At 41.0% G+C, this 20,090-nt stretch overlaps 2 protein-coding genes across 2 annotated transcripts; both read left to right on the top strand.

Annotated features, from left to right (window-relative positions):
* Positions 1–2,109: 2,109 nt before the first annotated feature.
* On the top strand, positions 2,110–5,963 carry LOC110984682 (uncharacterized). The gene is made up of 3 exons (XM_087146742.1): positions 2,110–2,717; positions 3,246–4,457; positions 4,560–5,963. The coding sequence occupies exons 1-2, from the start codon at positions 2,205–2,207 to the stop codon at positions 3,480–3,482; spliced, it is 750 nt and encodes a 249-aa protein (XP_087002868.1). The 5' UTR covers positions 2,110–2,204; the 3' UTR covers positions 3,483–4,457; positions 4,560–5,963.
* A 1,320-nt stretch (positions 5,964–7,283) lies between these two features.
* LOC110984681 (uncharacterized) lies at positions 7,284–13,264 on the top strand. Its single transcript, XM_022245096.2, has 3 exons — positions 7,284–7,439; positions 9,673–10,211; positions 11,221–13,264. Exons 2-3 carry the CDS (start codon positions 9,711–9,713, stop codon positions 11,482–11,484), a joined length of 765 nt encoding a protein of 254 aa, XP_022100788.1. The 5' UTR covers positions 7,284–7,439; positions 9,673–9,710; the 3' UTR covers positions 11,485–13,264.
* The last annotated feature ends 6,826 nt before the right edge of the window (positions 13,265–20,090 follow it).

Genomic DNA, 20,090 nt, shown 5'->3' with positions numbered 1-20,090 from the left:
TACAATGCTGTGTTTATTTAAATATTCAGGAGCGTAGAAGAAAAGAAAAGGATGCCCGTGAGAGTATAAAGGAACCACTGGCACCGTTGGCCTACCTGCCACACTCAACAATAAACAGAATAAAAAGAATTAAATGGAGTAGAGAACGAATTAGGTGACTCAGACTGGTCGACTTGTCATACGTATTTAAGCATCCTTCACCCTGAGCGGGTTTTCTTTTTTTTTCTTTTTTACATTTAGCAAGCCTGCAGCATACTCAAATATGCACGCCCGTCTAGTGCTAAGGTCGAGGCCTACTCTTTGCAGATTCATATACGAATTTTCAAGCCAGAAAATTTGGATGGAGACTTACAAACAGCAGTCCTGCTTGGGTGGGTGATTATAACACTGGACGCTTTAGATTCGAGAAAGGTTGTCAAAAAGGGATTCCAGCAGAGCCATAAATACATATAGGTACAACCACAGGAAAGAGTAGGCCCTTTTGGTGGCGTTATGTACCGAATCGCTGTGTACAACTCAGGATGAACGAGTTCCAAACCGTGAAAGACACTGATAGATGTTTGGGTTAATTTTTTTTGTAGAAATTGGCCTCAATTCTGCTGCCTTCAGGTGATCAAGGTGAGTGTTAGTAGTGTATGAGAACTCTCTGAAGATGTACATGTGTATGCAACTCTGGCTCTCACCAGAGTTGTTTATGGAGCTTATGTGTAAGTAGCGCCACCAAGCGACCCTTAACCCCTCATTTACCTCTGCTAGCTCCCTGGTCCTCACATTCTTTTTATTCTTGCTTTGATTTGAAAGGAGTCTTCTCTCTTCATGTGACAGCTGATCATTTTAAAGGATTTTTCCGAATCTGCTTACACCAAAGGTTACTGTGAAGTTGTAAACCGCACATCGCAGGCTTCCAAGTATCGTTCATATGGCTTGTTTTTCTGACATACAAATACATTTCGCTCTGATATCCCGGTAACTTTGCACCATTGCGTAAATCTAAAAGTCTGTTGTGTTTTTTCTTGTTTATTGCTTGCCACAGATTGTCAACCACTGCTTGGTATAATCAGAAGCAATGGCTTACTGAAAAGGCAGGCCAACATATCCAACTGGTGGCTAACTGCAGCTGGGAAAGACCTTTAATGATCCTAAGATGTTAACATGTCCACACAGCTGAAACTTTCACAGGTGACCACACTTTTATTCCATGCCCACATAAATTGATTTTACAATTACTTGTAACCATCAGCTGATGGATTTGTTCACTGGAACCGCAAAGAAGACTTTATACTTCATGAGGTATAAGTGAAATAGGCGGTCCTATTCCTAGACGAATATTAAGAATTACGTCTAGTAAGATGAAACTCTGCTGAACCATTGGCTAACCGACACTATCTCAAGGGGTGCTTGATCTCGAAATCATCAAGCCTAACTCTGTGTAAAGAGGTCAATGTTTTTCGTGATAGGAAAAAACGTGAAATAAATGAAGTCCTAAATGTAAATGTAGTGTGCTCTCGATAAGAGAACGCAATCAAGAGCTACGTACTTTAAAGTCCAACATGTCATATCTATTTTATGCCTGTTTCCTGCGTCTATTGTTACATTTCTGATGTCTCAAACTGACACCTATAGAAAACTCATGTGGTGTGTTACGTACCAATAACGTAAAATTCGAAAATTGAACCCAACAATGAGACTTTTTTACTAGAGAATTTGCATCCCTGCATACATTATAAAACAAGCTCTAAATGAAACGAGGGTATTATAGCCCAACTTTTCCATACATCACAGTAGATGCCTATAGTCATGTTTTAATCTGCGTCCAAAACTGTTCATTTGCATTGCCTATTCAAAGGCAAGTGGCCACTCAATCTATTCTTCGATATAAGAAAGGGTAAGCTGTTTCCCCCAAAAGACATCGACTGCCCCCCCGTGACATTTTTTTAAGTGTGAGCGACACAACATAATTATATGGGGGCGCCTTTCATTTTATGTCGTGCAGGACAAGAGGCCCGCAATGATCAAACCATGCGGTAATACGTCAGTATAGGTTTATGTGACGTCACCCGTATAAGCCGAAACCAACAACATACACGTAGCCCCTGGAGCTATTATTATATAGATCCATGCACTGCGAAGCCGCCTCAACAGATCAATCAGCTCGCCAAACATTTCAGTTGGGAAAGTGACGCACCTTACGGTTTCTAGAGATAATGGGTATCATTCTGGGCATAGAGGCAATTGTCGGTATAATAGAGGGCGCGGAGGCAGCAGCGGCTGCCGCAGAAGCCGGCGAAGCAGTTGCTGGAGCCGCTGAGGCAGGGGAAGCAATCAGTGCTGGCGCCGAGGCAGGCGCTGAAGCCGGGACTGAAGCCGGAACCGAGGCGGGCGAAGCGGTAGCCTCGGGCGGCGAAGCCTTGTCTCAGATCTTGGCAAAGATCAGTGTTGCAATGGAGAAGATAAGCAAACTGGTGGCTGAGTATGAGGCCATCAATGCTGTCTTCAAGGCAGCGGATGCGATCTTGAAAGACATCACCTCAAATCCCGCGGCTAGGGCTCTGGCCGAGAAGCTGGCTAATCTTATCGGCGTTCTGGTCACTTGCTCAAGCCTCATGCAGGATCTGTACAGCTGGTTGAAAGAGAATGCTAACGACACCACCACTCTGCAGGGATTTCAAGTTCCCTTGAGTGGCATACTGTCCACGTTCCTGCCGAGCCTGGGAGCGGTGCGTAAATACCTAAGTTTTTTTTAACTTTTCACGCAATATATAGCCATTTCAATTTTAGTCGCCGTGTCTATAATCAGCACCTCAGTCTTTCACACATTATATGCCAAATCCACTTTGCTGTGACAAATTCTGCTGCAGGTAGAACTGACTAGGTTATTGGAGAATTTAGTCTTGCTTACATATTTTGCCAAGAATTACTTTGACAATATTCAATATAGGCAGGTATAAGAGTGCATTAGAATCAAGGGCATAGCGGTAGTGATGGAGGGTTCAGACCGCCTGGCATTTTCACTCCACTGATAATGTCCCCAAAGCCTTTTCTCTAAAATCTTCTGAGCTTGGCATGTCAACTTGCCCGCCATTACATGGGATTTCGAAGTAACATATTGATTTTTTTCAATGAACTGAAATCAAGGTGTCGCCGAATATTTCATTTGAAAATTTCAAATGTAGGTGAATGAAATTTTCTGGAGAGTCCTTTAGAATAATGCAGATATTATTGCCCATTTGAATGTGTCTATGCAGGCATCTGGAGTCCTCCAGTCTCTTTCGAAACAAGTGGCAGCGGAGAACCTGCGAAAAGATCCTGTCACATCCGGCGAGGTTGAAGCCATACAGAAGGGTCTGGACACCGTGGCTCAGAGTTTCCAGTCGCTCGTTACATTCAAGGACCAAAAGGCTTCCACGGTGAAAGCGCTGGCAAGCATGCCGATCGATAACACCCAAGTAGCCGCAATTACCAATCAGCTGGTGGCAGCGTAGGCCATTGTAGTCTGGGTCCAATTCCTTGGAGCTAGCTGCGTAGGGCCAAACAGTGCTGAGCAAGAATCAGCTGGTATGGGAACCACTGACAACAAAACCATTACACATGCCATTGTGGCAGGTAACCAATTTTTGAAGAGCAAAACTATATTGCATGTGCTCAGTAAAGGTTTGCTTAGTCCCAGTAGTTCTGCTGAATCGGCCTCATTGGTTTGGTTATTTCTGAGAAAAGCAGATTTAGCTATTTTGCTGAAATTACTGTATTGGAGCTTATTTTTTAATACGCTGTTTCTTTTGAATTTTTCAGTTAAACAATGATTATGCATTAATAGAAGCGCAACTGAGCATTGCTATAATTTACAGTTAATTTCTCCGTCTCTAAATTATTCCACTATATAGAGTGAATGCATAAACACATGGGTTTTTTCATTTTCATGAGCCAAACAAAATTGTCAGACACACAACGTTGTTTGGCCTCTGACAAATCGGATATTTCCACTTTCCTGGAGAGAGTTTCATGCTTTAAATGACTGCATATACTATTAGCTAACATTCATTGAAAAAATAAGTTTGTTTTGCACGATGATGACTTCATGGTTGCCAGTAAAATTGCAGCACGCGTAGAATGTGTGATTTCTTGTCGCATCTCCTTTAATATATAGCATTGTCAAACGTACGTATTTTTCGGGTGCGTATACAAAACGATTTTGACCCAATCACTGAATGGGTGTTTTTTCTTTCTTTCTTTCTTTTCGGACATTTCAAAACAATGAAGGGTTCGTTTTTCCTTTGTTTCTGTACACGATCTCAAAACAGTATAGTTGTTCGAATGTACATGGACTCTGCACTGTCGTTAATTGATAAGATGTACAGATGAGGGCGTGCCGGAAAACCTGCCATTGACCCCATACTCGATGTTCAAGATTTTACTTCTGCGGAGTATGCATGTCCCTGTCTCATGTTTTCTGGATTTAGGTTGAATAGAAAGTAGGTTTGCGGTAGCACCATGGACGTATCTCTTTTGTGAGTATTTGCGGTTCTGAAAAGAACCAGTGGTACTCTAGGTGGTACATTTAGGTTGGTTTTCGTCCACTAGACCCACACATATCGGTTACTACATAAAACAGTGATACGTACAGAAACTTAATTCCAGTGCAAAGAGAATACTTCTTATAAAAACAGCATATGAAAAAAAATTAAGTCGATCATGACAGAAGACCCACAATAGCGGCAAAGGAGTACTTGGTCAAGGTCAAAACCCGGGTATAGGCCTACGTTCTCTTCTCCAGAAAAAATCTTGGTGTTGAGATATCTCTTTCTGTGATTATTTTCATAAGGCTATGATTTTCAGAGTCTGGGACTTATTAAAAATCATTGGATTTCCAAAAAGTACTGATTAGCAAAAGGTGACCCTGCACAGGAGCTCTGCACAGGATTTCAATTTGAAACAAACGCACCCACATGATGGTTTTATCAATGTCACGCATATTCGGATTTTTTAACATCCACTTTTCGAAAAACACCACTGTTGTTAGTCAGGAGAACTTGAAAAGAACTTTCAGCTCGAGGTACAGTTTAGAAAGTGACTGACTTATTATAAACCTCTGGAGTCCCACAAAGCACTGACAAAAGAAAGTAAAACTTGCGAATATCTGGGTGTTTAGGTTACTTAGATCCTTTCTACTAAAAAATGTAATACTTGACGCAGGTGCACAGGTTTGACAGTGATTATTAATGACCCTGATAACATAAACATGTGAAGCCATTTTGCACTTTCACGCAGTGAATGTGGTTTGCTATATTACTGCCAGCATTGTATTAATCGTCCAGTAATAATCTTGTTGGCCACTGTGAGTAACCGCTGAAGCCCACTGGTCATCCGTCCGGTACTTTGCCAAGTTTGATCAGCAAGCCAACCGATATGATGAGTGCAGAGGCCTGACAGACACGCATCGTCTTCTAGTATAGCGGGCTTCCATGCACCGAGACTGAGTTTCGCCGCTGGGGTGCCGTGATTTGAAAAGTTTTAGACTTATAACAGACGTTGGAGTTCTAAAAGTACGGGTTGACAAAAGACCCAGACGAAACCCCACAGATTTCAATCAGAAGCCGACTGTGTAAACACAAAAACCCGCTTGATTAAAGATCCAGGTCTCTACAGCCTTTAGAAAAAAATAGGCTGTATTGTTGCCGCATTAATCCCTCCTTATGAAGAAAGAACGTGTACAATGACGTTTGACGCAGGTGTAAAGTTCAGAACTTGCGCTTTGACATGAATGTTATAACTCTGAATACTTGAAGCTCATTTTCACGAAGCAGTTTTTTCCTTTTATTTTTACTTCCCACTCAAGGATTGTCTTGGTTTTTATCCTTTTGTGCACAGAAATAATTTTTCAAATCGCATCAATCGTAGCTACACATCCTGGGGAGAAACAGTGCACAAAATAATTAAATTTCTTCTATTCTTGATCAAAACTTTAATAGACCTCTAATGTTTCCTTACTTTGGCGTCAACAGTAACTGTCAGCCAGTAATAGAATATTGACACATTTCACAAGTAAAATGTCAGAATTCGAAAGTACTGCCTTAAAATCGTGTTGAATAGGATATCCCAATGGGAACTAATAGAGGTGCATGGTGGTGTTATACAAACACCTCATTTAATCAATTCTGAAGAATTGCCAAAAAGAATGTTTGAAACTGTTGATAAATTCAGTATCATCAGCTGACCATTTGCTGACTGCTGGAAGCCACTGGTCAGTCGGTCCTTTGCCGATTTTGGCCCATCGGCTAACCCATGAGTACGGATGCCATCCATCTTTTTCTAGAAAAATACACTAAAGGTACATGAAGCAATTTTTCACTTCTGTGCTGTGGGTTGTGTTACGGCCGATAATTGTCCGGTCACCTGCTGACCACTATGGCTAATACCGCTGAAATCCCACTGGTCATCCGTCCAATGTCAGGAGAGACACGCATCGTCTTCCAATAGCAGGCTGCCACTGTGACTAAGTTTTGCTGCTGTATAGGAAAGTCGTGGACTTAAAATAGAATATACGGTTGGAGTTCTAAAATGAACGGATTGACATAAAGACCCAGACGAACCCCCACAGATTTCAATTGAAAGCCGACAGTGTAAACACAAAAACCGCTTGATTAATATCATGCGTATCCAGGTTCCTACACGCTGTACTTAGATAAACTCCACTGTACTTTTAGTGTCATTGTCAGCAAATGAGAATGTTGACATATCGCACGTATCAGATCTTGAAATGTAAAAATAATGACTGAAAACAGGTGCTGAATCTAAGATCCCAATGGGTCCATATACGTGTATTGCCGTGTTATGGCGTTAAATGCCGCAATTTGTTGACAGTGTGAAAAAGTACAGCTGAAAGCAGACTAGCCAGTCGTTATTATGCTGATAGCGGTCCACCAGCTAACCCACGAAGACGGACGCCAGCTGGACGCGAGCTCTTTCATTACACACCATTCTACGGAAACATGCATGTACTTTCCTGTGGGAAAGTGGTTTTTCTGCCAGTCTTGAATTATTATAATTTGCACTCTTGTCGGGCTACCTCAACGTTTTATGTTAAAAAAAAATACCGGCTGCACATCTCCGAGCCTGGATGGAAATCATGTAAGGTCCTGAAAAAAGTGAACACGTTAAAATTACTTTATAGGATAGCTTTATGCTTAACTAGTTTAAGGTTCAACCCCTGGACTAAGGGTATACAATCGTTGAATCAAGAAGCAGATTACTAGTCACGCAGCAAACTAAGCACGTAAAACCTGTGGGTTCTATGTCACGTGCTAGGTTGGGTGTACCCACCCCTCTTGTCAGGCCGAGTGGCGAATCAAGCTCAGTCCACCGCGTGCGTGCAGAGTTGAAGCGACAGGCAGGCAACCTCCACACACCCCAGCTAGCTGAGGACAGACGCAGGCGTGTTCTCGGTAAGTTTCATGTTGCTCAAATAATGCTATCAGTACATTAATAAAGTATGCTAAAGCTCATCCGATGCAGGTCATACCGGTTGGCTCGTGCCTTCGCCTTGCGCCTTCATCTCCAAAGAGCCAGTTTTTCAGTTTGGGGGTGAGATAAGGCAGGTGGAGGTGTGCGGCCGACCCGTAGTTCAAGTAACTCGAACTCTACACTTCTTGCCTTTTTGACATTCTACCATTTGGTGATAGTACGGTACAAGGAACGGCCCAACAAACACATCATTCTCTCTCAACCGAGGATTCAGTGGGTATTGAATATTGAATGGTTGTGCTCCGGTTTTCTTAAGGTTGGGAAGAAAAAATGTTCCCTTAGTCCGTATAACCTCCCGTTTTGCGGGAAGTCAGCATCCTGGGTTGTTGTAGCGATGCAAACTGAATATCAGTAACGTATCGGCGTGCGGCTGTGCAGCCTATAGCGCAGTAAAGGCCTCGTTTCTCAAGTATGCCGACGACAGCTTCTTGTTAAACTTCACAAAGGGACGGTAGCGTGACTTATGTTCAGAAATCCGACTGCAGCCGTTTTATTGCTTATTATTTTCAGAATATGCTGAAACATGACTTTCATAGGCGGTCTTTTAACAGCTTACTGTTTGACTATTCTTTTAATGAGCTCGTGAATTGTTACGAATGATGTGCCAATTTCAAACCGGAAAATAAAATCTTTTTATATGTTTTTGAAGATGAGTTATTTAGGTGATCAATATTAGCTTTTGGCAGGTACGATTTATGTACATGTGGTTGTTTTTTTCCAAGGATTAAAACATCTTTACTATAGATGCTATAAATTAAATACTGGCCATCTCATTTTGGATTTTTCCCAGTACAGGGACTGCAAAATCATTTTAAACTTTTCTCATTTACTAATGAGTCATGCAAAAATTACTTTTGAGAGCCAAAACAATAAGTAATTTGTCTCAGTTAATGGAAAGATGTTTACTTGTTAAAAAAACGCTGTGCAATGCTGCCTTACTTTCAAGGGCTTTAGGCGGAAAAAATTGCAGCCGGGATTTTGTGCACCTTCAAATCGTGGTCATATTTCTTTCTTGTGATTCAGTTGTCGAATCCATGTGAAACTACATGTAATAGATTTGATGTTTCATGTTCAATAACACAAATTATGAACAATGCCCCCAACATCACTATTTCTACCAATTGTACCACCTTTTCGTATCCATAATTAAGTCAAAGCCCGGTATCTTCGCAACGTGACTAAATTTATGAAAGATCCATCTCACCCTTTGTTTAATAATTAATAGATCCTGAATGCGCCTGTGCGTTCCCCACAGCAACAAAGCTCGCTGCAGACATTTTTTCTACCGGATTTAACTCACCTCTTTTACAGTAAAGTTACTAGATAAACCTTGTTGCATAGTATGTGTGTAAATAATTAGTTTTTTATACTGTTAAGCCATTTTCACAATGTGATAATTAATTACCAAACTATGTATTGTTTCGGTTTTATTTATGTACAAATTGTGTTCAAATTCGGTTTATGTTAATACGTTATATTTGATATTGTTGGAAAATATTGTGGCCTCGGTGTACTTAAAAATCAAGTTTGACACGAATCTCCGATTACGGAATAAAGTTATCAACAATCAAATTTGAAAAACAAAGAAGCCATGACCTTAATACTATGAAAAGCATTTCAAGCATTTTCGCTGTATGTGAGATTTTGGGTAAAGCATAGCACAGCTTAAAAGCTATTTTGTTTCTGTGCAGTGTCTTTAAACAGGTAGCTTGATTGCTCGTCTCTATGATTTGAATGCAAGGTACTTCTTTCTTTTTCATGTCAATTAGCCTGTCAACCTCAATTCAAACAAACATGGGATGGAAGGAAAAAAATCAGCCTGGACCCGTTTGTTGAATTAAATGGATTTGTACAAACATCCACCTCCATTCTGTGTATTAGCAATCAAAGTTACAGAAAGTTCAGTCTTGGTTGGCAACTATCATTTCCCCAAAATGTTCATTTTGCGACATTCATTTCAAAAATCAGTGTTACATAACTGCATGAGATTCTATTGACAATTTTTTTGTGAATTGTTCTCTTTATCAAATACTCACGGCAATCACATCTTCACAAACCATGAGGTTGGCAAAGGTCTGTTTTGGTGTGTCATTGCTATTTATTGGTGAGCTTGTGTTGCGTCGTAGATATACAGGTTATTATCTTTGCCTGCAGATTCTCCACTTCAGTATCATAAGTAGTACCTGCTGACAATGGCGGAAGAGGTGATCGACGTCATTACGGACGCTGAGGAGGCCATCGACGATGAAGCGGCATCGGCTGAGGACGCCGGCCTGGACGAGGAAGAGCTCGAAAATGTTGAAAAGGAAGTGGCAGAAGTCAAGGAGAGCGTCTCCGCACTTGGCAAGGTGGCCGATTACCTGAAAAATCTAGATGTTCCCCTGACTCTCCAGAAATTCACCCAGTTCGTGATAAAGAACGCTGCGGTAGGAGCGATCTTATACGGAGTCAACGTCGCCCTGACCAAGTTGAAGGCAAAGTTAAGCAGCGGGAGCAGCAGCACAGCCAGCCAGGCAGCCAAGGCACAGTACAACAAGATCAACGCCTTGAGCAGCCTCATCAACGAGTTGACGCAGACCTCACAGACTGTGACAACTTGGCTGCAAAGCCACCAGAATGACACCATCAATCTGGATGGTTTTACCGTACCCCTGATTGACATCTTCACCAAGTACACCACAGCGATGGGACAGGTGAGTCCGTTCGAGGGATTTCGGTTCCCAAAACTTTTTATATTACGTGCATTGTTAGAGCCTTTTCATTTATTGGTCAGGATTTATGAATTGCATTATTTTGTATACCTGTACGAATTGTCTCATTGTCAGTTTTTGTATGATGACATGTCGTCATCAAAAATTCACAGAAAATTGTAGACATTATGTGATCGACTGCTCACTTGTTTTCTGAGGTTTCTGAAGAAAAAACTGAATAAAGACAGAAAACCTGACAGAAAATGATCAAAATCGCACCCCTGTACGTTTTCAATGGCCTGCTCACACTTCTTGCCGCCAAGGCCATTTGTACGCATGCGTGCATAATTATGAATTTATTAGTGAAAAGGTCTATTGCAACGTTACAAAAACACACGCATAAGCTAAGGTTCAGGTAAGATAAATACTTTTGGTCTGACTTATTGTGAGCGGTAATTAAATGCAAACCATGAAGTGAGGTCATGATAACGTCATTGATCGATTTCTGAATATTTTAAAGATTGTTCCTTCTAAATTCTTATTTCGGCATTGCCTTTCATTGCATAGCCTCCTATCTCTGGACATAGTAAAGAGAGTGTTAGGTAATGTTTTCCACACCGTGACGTCAAGTTCCTCATCGTGAGCCATCACATCAGCTTTTCTTTGTTAAGACTGAATGGCCAATATCTCTAAACTAAACACTGTTGAGGTTTCGGTTGTTCTTAGTAATGTTGAATGAGTGAATACAGTGAAATCAGGATAACGTCATCATGTGAATCTTAAAAACAATGGAGTAATTAAAAATTACTGAATTCTTTACAAACTATGTACTTAACAAAAATAATTACGTTTGGCTGAAATTGGATCTACATAACCTTGCTTGAAGTGGGCATGAGCAGAATATTTCTGCAAGACGTGTTGCAATAGAAAAGAAAGGAAATATTATTATAATATTAAAGATGTGAAATAATTTTGGAGGAGTCACGATAATATTTATTGGTGTTTTTGACAGGCCGTGGATAATGCGTACGCCGTTGCCAAGACCCTCATAGTCGTGCAAGGCGGTAAGAAAACGTTCTCCATCCCAACCACGGCCCAAGTCAGCACAATCATCACCGCCTCACAGTCGTTCATCACTGCCTTCAGTGGGATGGTAACCTTTGCCGGTCAGAAAAAGGCCCAGTTTCCAGCCCTCAGTTCGTTCCCTGTATCGCAGAGCAGTGTTGATGACCTCCAGGCCAAGTTGACCGCCCTCGAAACGCTTCCATATGCGTGAACATGACAGTTACTTTACTGACGTGACAGTCTTGAACGAAACATGATTATGAAATTTACTTGACATCGATAACGGATAATAGCAAGAGCGAGATTTGAACCTGAGCCCTCCTAATTACTATACTGTTGCTCTACTAGGCAATTGTGCCCTATGTTGATCTATGACTCTTTTAACTTTTTCAGAAAAATTATCAGTCATGAAACAAAGTACTTCGTTTTATCAATAATTTTGAAATAAAGACCCTAAGAAAACTGCGTGTGTCATCAAATATGACAAGTTAATTTGGTTGTTAGAGCGTAGGTGTGGTAACTAAGATGTCACAGGTTCAAAAACAAATTCCTTTAAAGACCAATTTCTCTGCTCATTGTAAGTAGTCAGATATTGTAGTTCCTAAATAAAGAAACTTAAAATCTAACTTTGGGCTTCCAACTTGTTATAGTAATATTAGTTTTTATGTAAAGTAAAAAAGTAGGACGTGTAAGACTGGCATTTGCGATCAGTCAAAATAGGTGGCAGAACACAAAAGAATTGGTAGAAAAAAAGGTGAATGATTCATAAAGGTAGGCTTTCTGTCTTGTGCGTTATATTTAGATCTAAGATAGCATGGGGTATATCAAACTGATTTAAAACAACTTTATAATTTACAAACTTCGGTACAAAAAGACGATTTCAACTCGATTTGTAATTACCTTGTTAATTTGAGGAAGGTGGCCTTGGCTTGGGGAAACTGTAGTTGCGTGAAGCCGGAGGGGAGGCTCGTCCTGACGTTTCGCGATTTTTCGTCCACTTTAGAAGCGTCGACATTTTACAAAGAGCACGTTTGCTTACTCGTATATTTTTCAGACATTTTCCAACGCGAACATTTCGATCCAAAATCAGGATACGCACCGCAGCGTGAGTGAACGTAGTCAGTGCGTGTATAGGTAGTCACAAAATGGACCTTTCAATGAAAATTTTGGTAAATAAGACAGGCGCATGCGCGCTACTATCACTGGTTGCTTAAATTAATGACGTAAGAATACAAACCTCCATGCGCGCAACTATTGGCACATCCGAGCCATTATATTTTTTTCTTCAGATGCAGAATGGCACCCTCTCACGGCCGCATTCAATACGCCCATCCGGGTAATTTGCATTTTTCATAATTATACCAACATAACTATAAGATAACTAGAATCTTATGTGAATTACTATCTGATTATTAGTAGTGCTATGGTGTTTGGCGTATATTTAGCACCATTCTAAAAAAAAACACCAAAAAACAAAAAAAAAAAAAACAAAAAAAGGACTCCGATAGACCTGACAGGCGTATAGCTAGTTTTAGAGCAGTTTCGGAGCAACATTATTCTTTCAACTTTTGTTTCTTGTTTGTTTTATTTTGCTTTTTTTGGTGTAGTAAAGATTGACTTAAAACGCCAAGGCTTTGAATTTAGGTGTCTAAATAAATAGTTTTGTTCTGGGTTTCGCATTGTATACAAACCTCTTTTGTTATCATATATACTTCGGTAGCCTAAAAAAACAACGGTTCGCAGAAACGGAATTGTTACCTATCACCTATCGATATAACAGCGTTTTTGTCCATTTTAATTTGATTCCGTATTTCACAGTGTGACATTAATATATCTGAAAAATAATCTGGCAGTTTTGATCTGTTTACCTCTCTGTGGTAATATATCTTACATAAATTTCTTTTTTCATATTTAGTTAGTAACAAGTACAATATAGTCCCTTTTAATCACTGTTTGTATAATAAATTAGAGTAGCTCGTCGGTGCAAAGCAGTTTAATGAAATTCCCGAATGCCTTATTCTTCTTCTGAGTTTGACGAATTGTACGAAAATTTGCACGAAGCCTCTGCAGGAAAATGTATGAATTTATAATGTATTACACACAAATATAATCCTGGGCGTTGTGATGGCCATAGAAGGTGCTGACTTCACTAACAGTAAACAGCGAAACGCCCACGGACTGTGCAGAATGAGTGTGGGTCACTAGTAACAGGAAGAAATTCGAGTGCGTTCCCGCTCACCTCTAAGGAACATATTCCCCAATTTCTGCCACTACCTTTCACTGCCCACGGGTTCCCGGCCCACCACATTTCCTCCCTGCCCATCCGTTTAACCCAAGAAGGGTCGAATGGCCATGCAAGGGAGGAAACGAGGCGAGTCGGCCATACGTCTCGAACCTGTACTAAGGTTGTTGTTTTGTTTAAATGGCGCTTTCAGCATCTCAGGCTATTTGCGCCAAAAACTGTACGTTTATTCATACACTTTATTAATCGGCATCACATTACGGAGTTAGGAAGAAGGTCCAGTTTTAGAGGCAGCAGGAAACCGGAGTACCCGGAGAAAACCTGCGAGAGCGGGTATGAACTGGAAACCAAACCTGTACTAAGGTGCTCAGCAGAAGAGCTTATACCCGGTTGGTTAAGGTACTGTTGGTAGTTGACGGGGGTAAATTAGAGTCTCTTATAGCTACTGACTGAGAGCAAGCTTTGGGAAAATAAAAAGCAAACGCCAGGATTTGGACCCACCATCTAACGATTAGATAGCCGCGAGCTTAACCATTGGGCAGTTTCAGAGAATTGCTTTTTCTCGTTCATATTAATGAGATAACAAAACCATTAACCTGACTGCACAGAATGTTGCTCTGTAAAGAGTGATTAAAAAGCTACAATAAGCAGAGTTTTCAATGCCACCTTATTTGTTTTTTTAAAGTGATATAAAATCCTGTGATAGGTGATAAGTATAGAATGAGTTCTGCGTGATGTGTTCAAGATATGATCACGGTATGGAGAGTTAGGTAATTATAATTAGCATAAAATAGCTTTCTGAGCGCGGTATACTCAGGGACGTGATCAGCAGTCCACACATCATAGATCAAATGATGTTCTACAGTCCTCTCCACAATTGTTGGGGCAAACATCAATAAACATAAATACCCTCCAACGTTCCCCAATGCCCCGGTTAATGTTGTCATCTCGAGCTGGACCGCAAGCCGCACATTGAGACCCAACATGGAGAGGGGGCCTGAGGTCGGGGCCCAACGAGATTTGGCCAGGATTGTAGTTCTCCAGCAATATAGGGTTGATTGGAATGTGCAATCTGTGAACAGAACACAGGCTGGTTCCCGAATGGCCACAAATTGTCCTGGCCAAACTTAAATTTACAAACAGTCCATTTCAGATGAACTCACCAACAGTCTATGCAAGGCAAACACAGGAGTAAATAGGAACTTTCTGGGGATAGAGATGAGCAGAAGTTCTTCAAGGACCAGCCAAATGCAGTCAAAGGACGTCATGCTGCTCCGTCCCGAAGTTGCCGAGATTAATCCTCTTGGCAAACTCCAGCACCAGACAAAAGCAAATCTCCAGTGCTAGAGTCCAGCTGACCAGCCACAGAGGTGTAAGCAACATGCCGGTTTGCTGACATCAGTTCTGCAGTGGACTTAGTTGCAAGGCTGTCCTCATACACCAACGAGCACATCCTGATTGTGATGGCCGGCTAAGGAATGTCGGGATTTGTACAACACAGAATTTCTGCCTCTGATGGAAGGAGGCTCTTATCAGCAATGGACACAACTATCCCTTCAAGAAATGCCCTGCAATATATACCAACAAATATCGTGAACACAGTGAAATTGGCACCAAAAAAATAAGCAGACATGTGCAACAAGGTCAAGAGCAATCGTAAAAATATTCGTGAACTTCAGGCTTACAGGAAAGACACCAGTTGCAGTGGCGACTGACAAAGTCAAGCATACTTTTGGTGGCTAAAATCTAATCTTTTTGCCAAGGCAACCATGGAAATTGTCCACTTCATTAGGCTGCACCAAGTTTTAGTTCAGTCATTGTGTTGTTTTAACTTTTCACGCGAGACATGCTGCCCGCCCTCTATATCCTCGATTTTATCACAAGTTAAAATGAAATTTCCACAAACAGAGAATTAGGATTTACTTGTTTTTATCTACTAAATGCCGTATCTGTTTTCCATCTCTATGATGTACAAATAAAATAGCCAGGAAGAAAACAAATTGAGAGCAAGCAGAAACTCTGGTGAATGACTCAAAGTTTACGAGAATGTTTGATGGTTCACACTCACCGGTAAATGTTTACTCCATGCACAGTGCTTGTTGTTTTCTGATCTTTTTCCAATACAAACTTGGAATTCAAAAGTGCAGAGTACCAATTATTTTGTTTTCAGATGTGTTTTGCCTTAATTTGAACTTCATTTACAGAGAAAGCAGTAAAATTCACCTTCATCTTATCAAAACAACATGGTTGGCACCATTTACTGGATCTATATAGGGTGCACCCCTAAAAATAAATTCCTATAGACACCAAAGATGAATCCTTATATTTCAAATTTATTTTAAAAATACTCAAAACTCTCATAGGTGTCGAGGCTCGACAGAAAAATGATGTTAAACCTCTGCTTTTTCATTTTCCTTTCAATTTTCAGTGGGTTGACCGATGAGTCTTTGAGAAGTTTTTACCCAAAGCAGACCACCCCTAAAACAAAGGAAATTTCACTGCCATTTTGAAATGCATCCCTCTGCAAAACGGCTAAATAGTACCACTTTCGGCCCGACTGCATCCAAATTACTTAGAATTGAAAGCCCTCGGTCTGGGCCAGAGGCTCAGTGCCATATTTCTTCAATTTCCCAATTCCATAGCTCTCAGGACTCCCTAATATTTTGAGTACCAACTTTTTTAATGAGCTCGGGGACAGACTTCTGGCCTATTTGCCGGTGTGCACCCTTAGAGATTTCCATTGTCACGTCACTAAGTTAAGCACGTTTATTTTTTCTCCGAGGTAAGTGTGCCTCCTGCTGTGTTTACTGCTTGTGAGGTGACTGTGTTAGCTTACCGTAATATCTTGTGCTTAGCAGTTGGGGCCCATACAACAGGTCATGTCATACAAAATCTCGTCGTACGGATCAAGTTTCATAGTCCGCGTTTATTCCCATATTCCTGCCTTGGTACTAGTGACGTAGCCAGCAGTGGCAGGGGGCAACTTGTCCCCCTGACGGTTTTTTTTATACTAAGATTCATTAATACTTCCTTGGTGGGCGGGAAAGAAAGCGAAAAACCCTAAGACAACACCACCGTGACATGAAAGCAAGGAGGCCGGGACCGTGCATTCGTCGGCACTGGGGTATTTTTTTCCTCCCCGAATTGCCGAACAAAATGTTGGCAGAGCCCGAAGCCGCACTCGCTTTTGAATTTGCCCCCCCCCCCGATGCTGGATACGCCGCTGCTTTATACTTTAACATTAAGTTTCCAGAAACCTATGTAATCACGTAGGCCTACACTTACAAACAAATAGGCGAAGAGTATCACCAAAAAATATCCTGAATAAAAAAATTACATTGCAAACGATTCAGCTACCTCGGAGAAAATTTTGACATAATTATTATAAAAGATAAGGAACACACCTTTTTTGTTTTCGGAAACGTTTTCAAATATAATGATAAAGGACAATTATTCAAGCTTGTAAGGGTCACGAAAAAGAATGGGCATTCATGCTGTACGTTTTTCCCCTCAAGGCTAGTACTCCAAGTAAACAAGTTTTCCTTAAAACTAGCGCCAATTCCCAGGACAGAGAAAAATATCGACAAAAATTTGGACCTTATTGTGGATGGGCTTTTCGGACAGTTGGTCAAAAAGTTTCTGCACGGCCACCGCAAGTCCATCACAAGTCATTCAATCTTACACCAATTCACCAGCTATTCAAATGAGCTGTGATAAAAGCATCCTTTTGTCATTATTCAGCCTGTAACTTAAGATTGGCGGCGTAATTGTTTTCCTCGGAAGGTTAGGGGTAATTGTAATAAAATAGACGTATCTTAACCGTTGTGCATGCGTTTTTAATCGAGGAAGATTTGGGGCAATGGTCATAAATGGGGTTAGCGTTTAAGTATAAGACACAACAAAATTGCCTGTCTGGCGACTCGCATGGTAGCTGTTAGAAGAGCGTTATATTGAGGGTTCAAGTCTGTATGTAGTAATTTTCTTTCTTGATGGGGAATTAGTTGGTTTGAGGGTATTTCTATAACAAGAAAGTAAAGCCTAACGTTTACATTAGCATTTAAGTTCCTAATGTCCACTAACCCGATAGAGCTTGCAGTTAACCTCGCCCGTACATAATAATTACCCCTAGCTTTCGTAGGAAAAAATTACGTTGACTGGCCTTATGAAGAGACTTGTGACTGAACTGGTGGAGGGACTTGTGAAAGGATTTGTGATGGACTCGAATACTGCACTGGGGCGTGTTTTGGCGACCCCAAACCAGACGTCAAAGCAATAACCAGGAACAAATTAAGACTGCCACACAAAAACAAGACCAAGAAAGAGTTAATGTCATCTGACAGAGAGCGCATGGAAGCAGACGACACAGTTGATGAATATTATTTTCATTCAATAATCGGCATGTTTCTCTCCAGTGCTGAATTGTCTTTTTACGAATGTTCTAGAAAATTGATTCGCTTTGATTCGCTGCATGTAAAAACTAATTCCGAAAAGTATACTTCCACATCTGAGGGACGAAAAAATTGTTCATATTCCACCATTTGGAACCTGCGCTGAACCAACTACATTCGTCAGATGCATGACAAAATCGCGAAAACACTTCACCAAAAGCTGAAGCTGGAACACGTTTATGGTTCGGGTCACCAAAACACCCCCAGTGATACCAAGCGCAGTAAAATATCCTCCAGTATTGGTGTAATGGCTTGGACTCTTTTTTTTCCTCTTGAGACTGTTTACCTGACTCCTGTGTCAACTGTTACATGGCTCTAATTCCTTTTGCCTCAAACAGTGGTTTAGATAATGTGCCCTTGAATTATTTCCTCTTCGTGAGCTTGCGGCATAAAATCACCTCACTAAGAGGGCAGCGCTTTGTGGCAAAGGACAATGACAGTGAAGTAACCGCTTCAAAGCCCCCGCTTCATTTACCACGTAATGAAAACTCAATGTTGGCCTTCCAATGGAATTCATGTGGAATTCATGGACTATTTCATGTGGTACCAACACTTCAACAGTAGGTTAGGCCAACTCCATTCCCTCACGAGAAGGGCAGGTTTTGTAACAAAGTACAGTGCCACCATGAACTTGTGAAGTAACTGGTTTAATGATATGCCAGACGTTGTCTGCCCCAGAAGCGATCAACGTCATTGTTGGCTTTCGCACGCAATGTCTTGGGCCATTATGTCGTACTTCACAGTATATTTAGGTATTCCGCCGAATGGCCGCCCCTTCCATGCAGTATCTGCAAAATGGTGAAATAATTTGTTGGTGTGTATTAGGTGCCTGCAAAATAAACTAAAACGTTCAATGGGAACGTGGCTTTAATTATATGGTGCCTTGTGGGCACGTGATCAATAGGGGTGCCAGAGAGGAAAAGGCGAATTTCCAGGGTATTCCCAGCAACTTGACGTTTTTATGCATGTGTAGGGAACATTGTGATCGAAATTCCAACCCATGGGAGTGATTTTGATTTAAATGGAGACGATTTGAAAACTGCTCTTTGCACCCAAAATTTTTGGTACACAGAGAAAAAAAAAGAAAAAAGGGAAACACCCCAAAAGGATACAAATGTAAAGTGTGGGTGTCTGTCTTTTTTAATTCAATTATTGCAGAACATGGATACAACGTTGAGTTATGACATTTAGAACGCGGTTTGGTTTTGGTTTTGATTTGGTTTGGTGTGGGCTTTATTAATGTCTATCACTGGGAAATTAAATCTAGCTGTTGACGTCATTGAAACGGCAGTCTCACTTCTTTTGCGCACTGAATGAAGGACGTTTTAAGAAGAAATTTGATCATTTCCACTTCCATGTTAATGACGTTATCACTTCGAAACTTAAGAATATAATTTGTTCTTTTCAACGGTGTATGGGTAAGCACCTGGGCAGGCTCTGTAACAAGGGAAAACCCCATCGATTACAAGAACAAATCCTTGACAGTGCAAATAAGCAGAGCCTTCTTGGGCGAATTCACCACCACTGCCAGATATAGGCGAATCAGCGAAGGACATAAGCTACCGGGGTAACTCCTGTCGGGAATACGAGGAATAGGAAACCCCAGAATGCTGAATTGTAGACTCAGTTCACACTAATATATCTTCCTAGAATTGGAAGTATGTCTCAAGTACTTTCTCACTCAAGAGGAACTTCCTTCAAACATTTTGCAGACTTGTTGAAGCACGGACCAATGTCACGGCGCAGCTTAACAGTTGGCAAAACGGTCATTCTAAATGTAGCATAAAATGTTGATAACCTTAAGCACAATATTTAAATGTGGTGCTTGGCTTGGTGAGCGTTAAATCAAATGATTGAAACGTTACAATAGCCGTAATGTAAGGATACGAAAATCTGGATTAGTGCATGTTCTTGACTTATGGATCTAACTTGGAGCAAAGCCAAAGTGTCGTATTTCAATATCAACACAATGCATATCTGTAACCATCCCTGGCAATTAACTACTAACTTTCAACTTATGGGATGGCCTGTCGAGAGTTCACCTTTAAGGTTGGGTCACGTGACACAGGGAGTGCATGACCATTTGATGCCTATAACAGACATCCCTAACATGAACGTATTAGCTTC

This window comes from Acanthaster planci, linkage group LG15 (genome assembly GCF_054643075.1).
Source record: "Acanthaster planci isolate LZ-2023a linkage group LG15, COTS_SCS, whole genome shotgun sequence".
Taxonomy (NCBI): domain Eukaryota; kingdom Metazoa; phylum Echinodermata; class Asteroidea; order Valvatida; family Acanthasteridae; genus Acanthaster; species Acanthaster planci.
The sequence above is the reverse complement of the archived record's forward strand: the minus strand, read 5'-3'. Positions and strand labels throughout refer to the sequence as shown.

Coding starts and splice junctions, on each gene's coding strand:
- LOC110984682 (XM_087146742.1), top strand. CDS start 2,205: ATGGGTATCATTCTGGGCATAGAGGCAATTGTCGGTATAATAGAGGGC. Junction 2,718..3,245: donor TCCTGCCGAGCCTGGGAGCG/GTGCGTAAATAC, acceptor GTGTCTATGCAG/GCATCTGGAGTCCTCCAGTC.
- LOC110984681 (XM_022245096.2), top strand. CDS start 9,711: ATGGCGGAAGAGGTGATCGACGTCATTACGGACGCTGAGGAGGCCATC. Junction 10,212..11,220: donor ACACCACAGCGATGGGACAG/GTGAGTCCGTTC, acceptor TGTTTTTGACAG/GCCGTGGATAATGCGTACGC.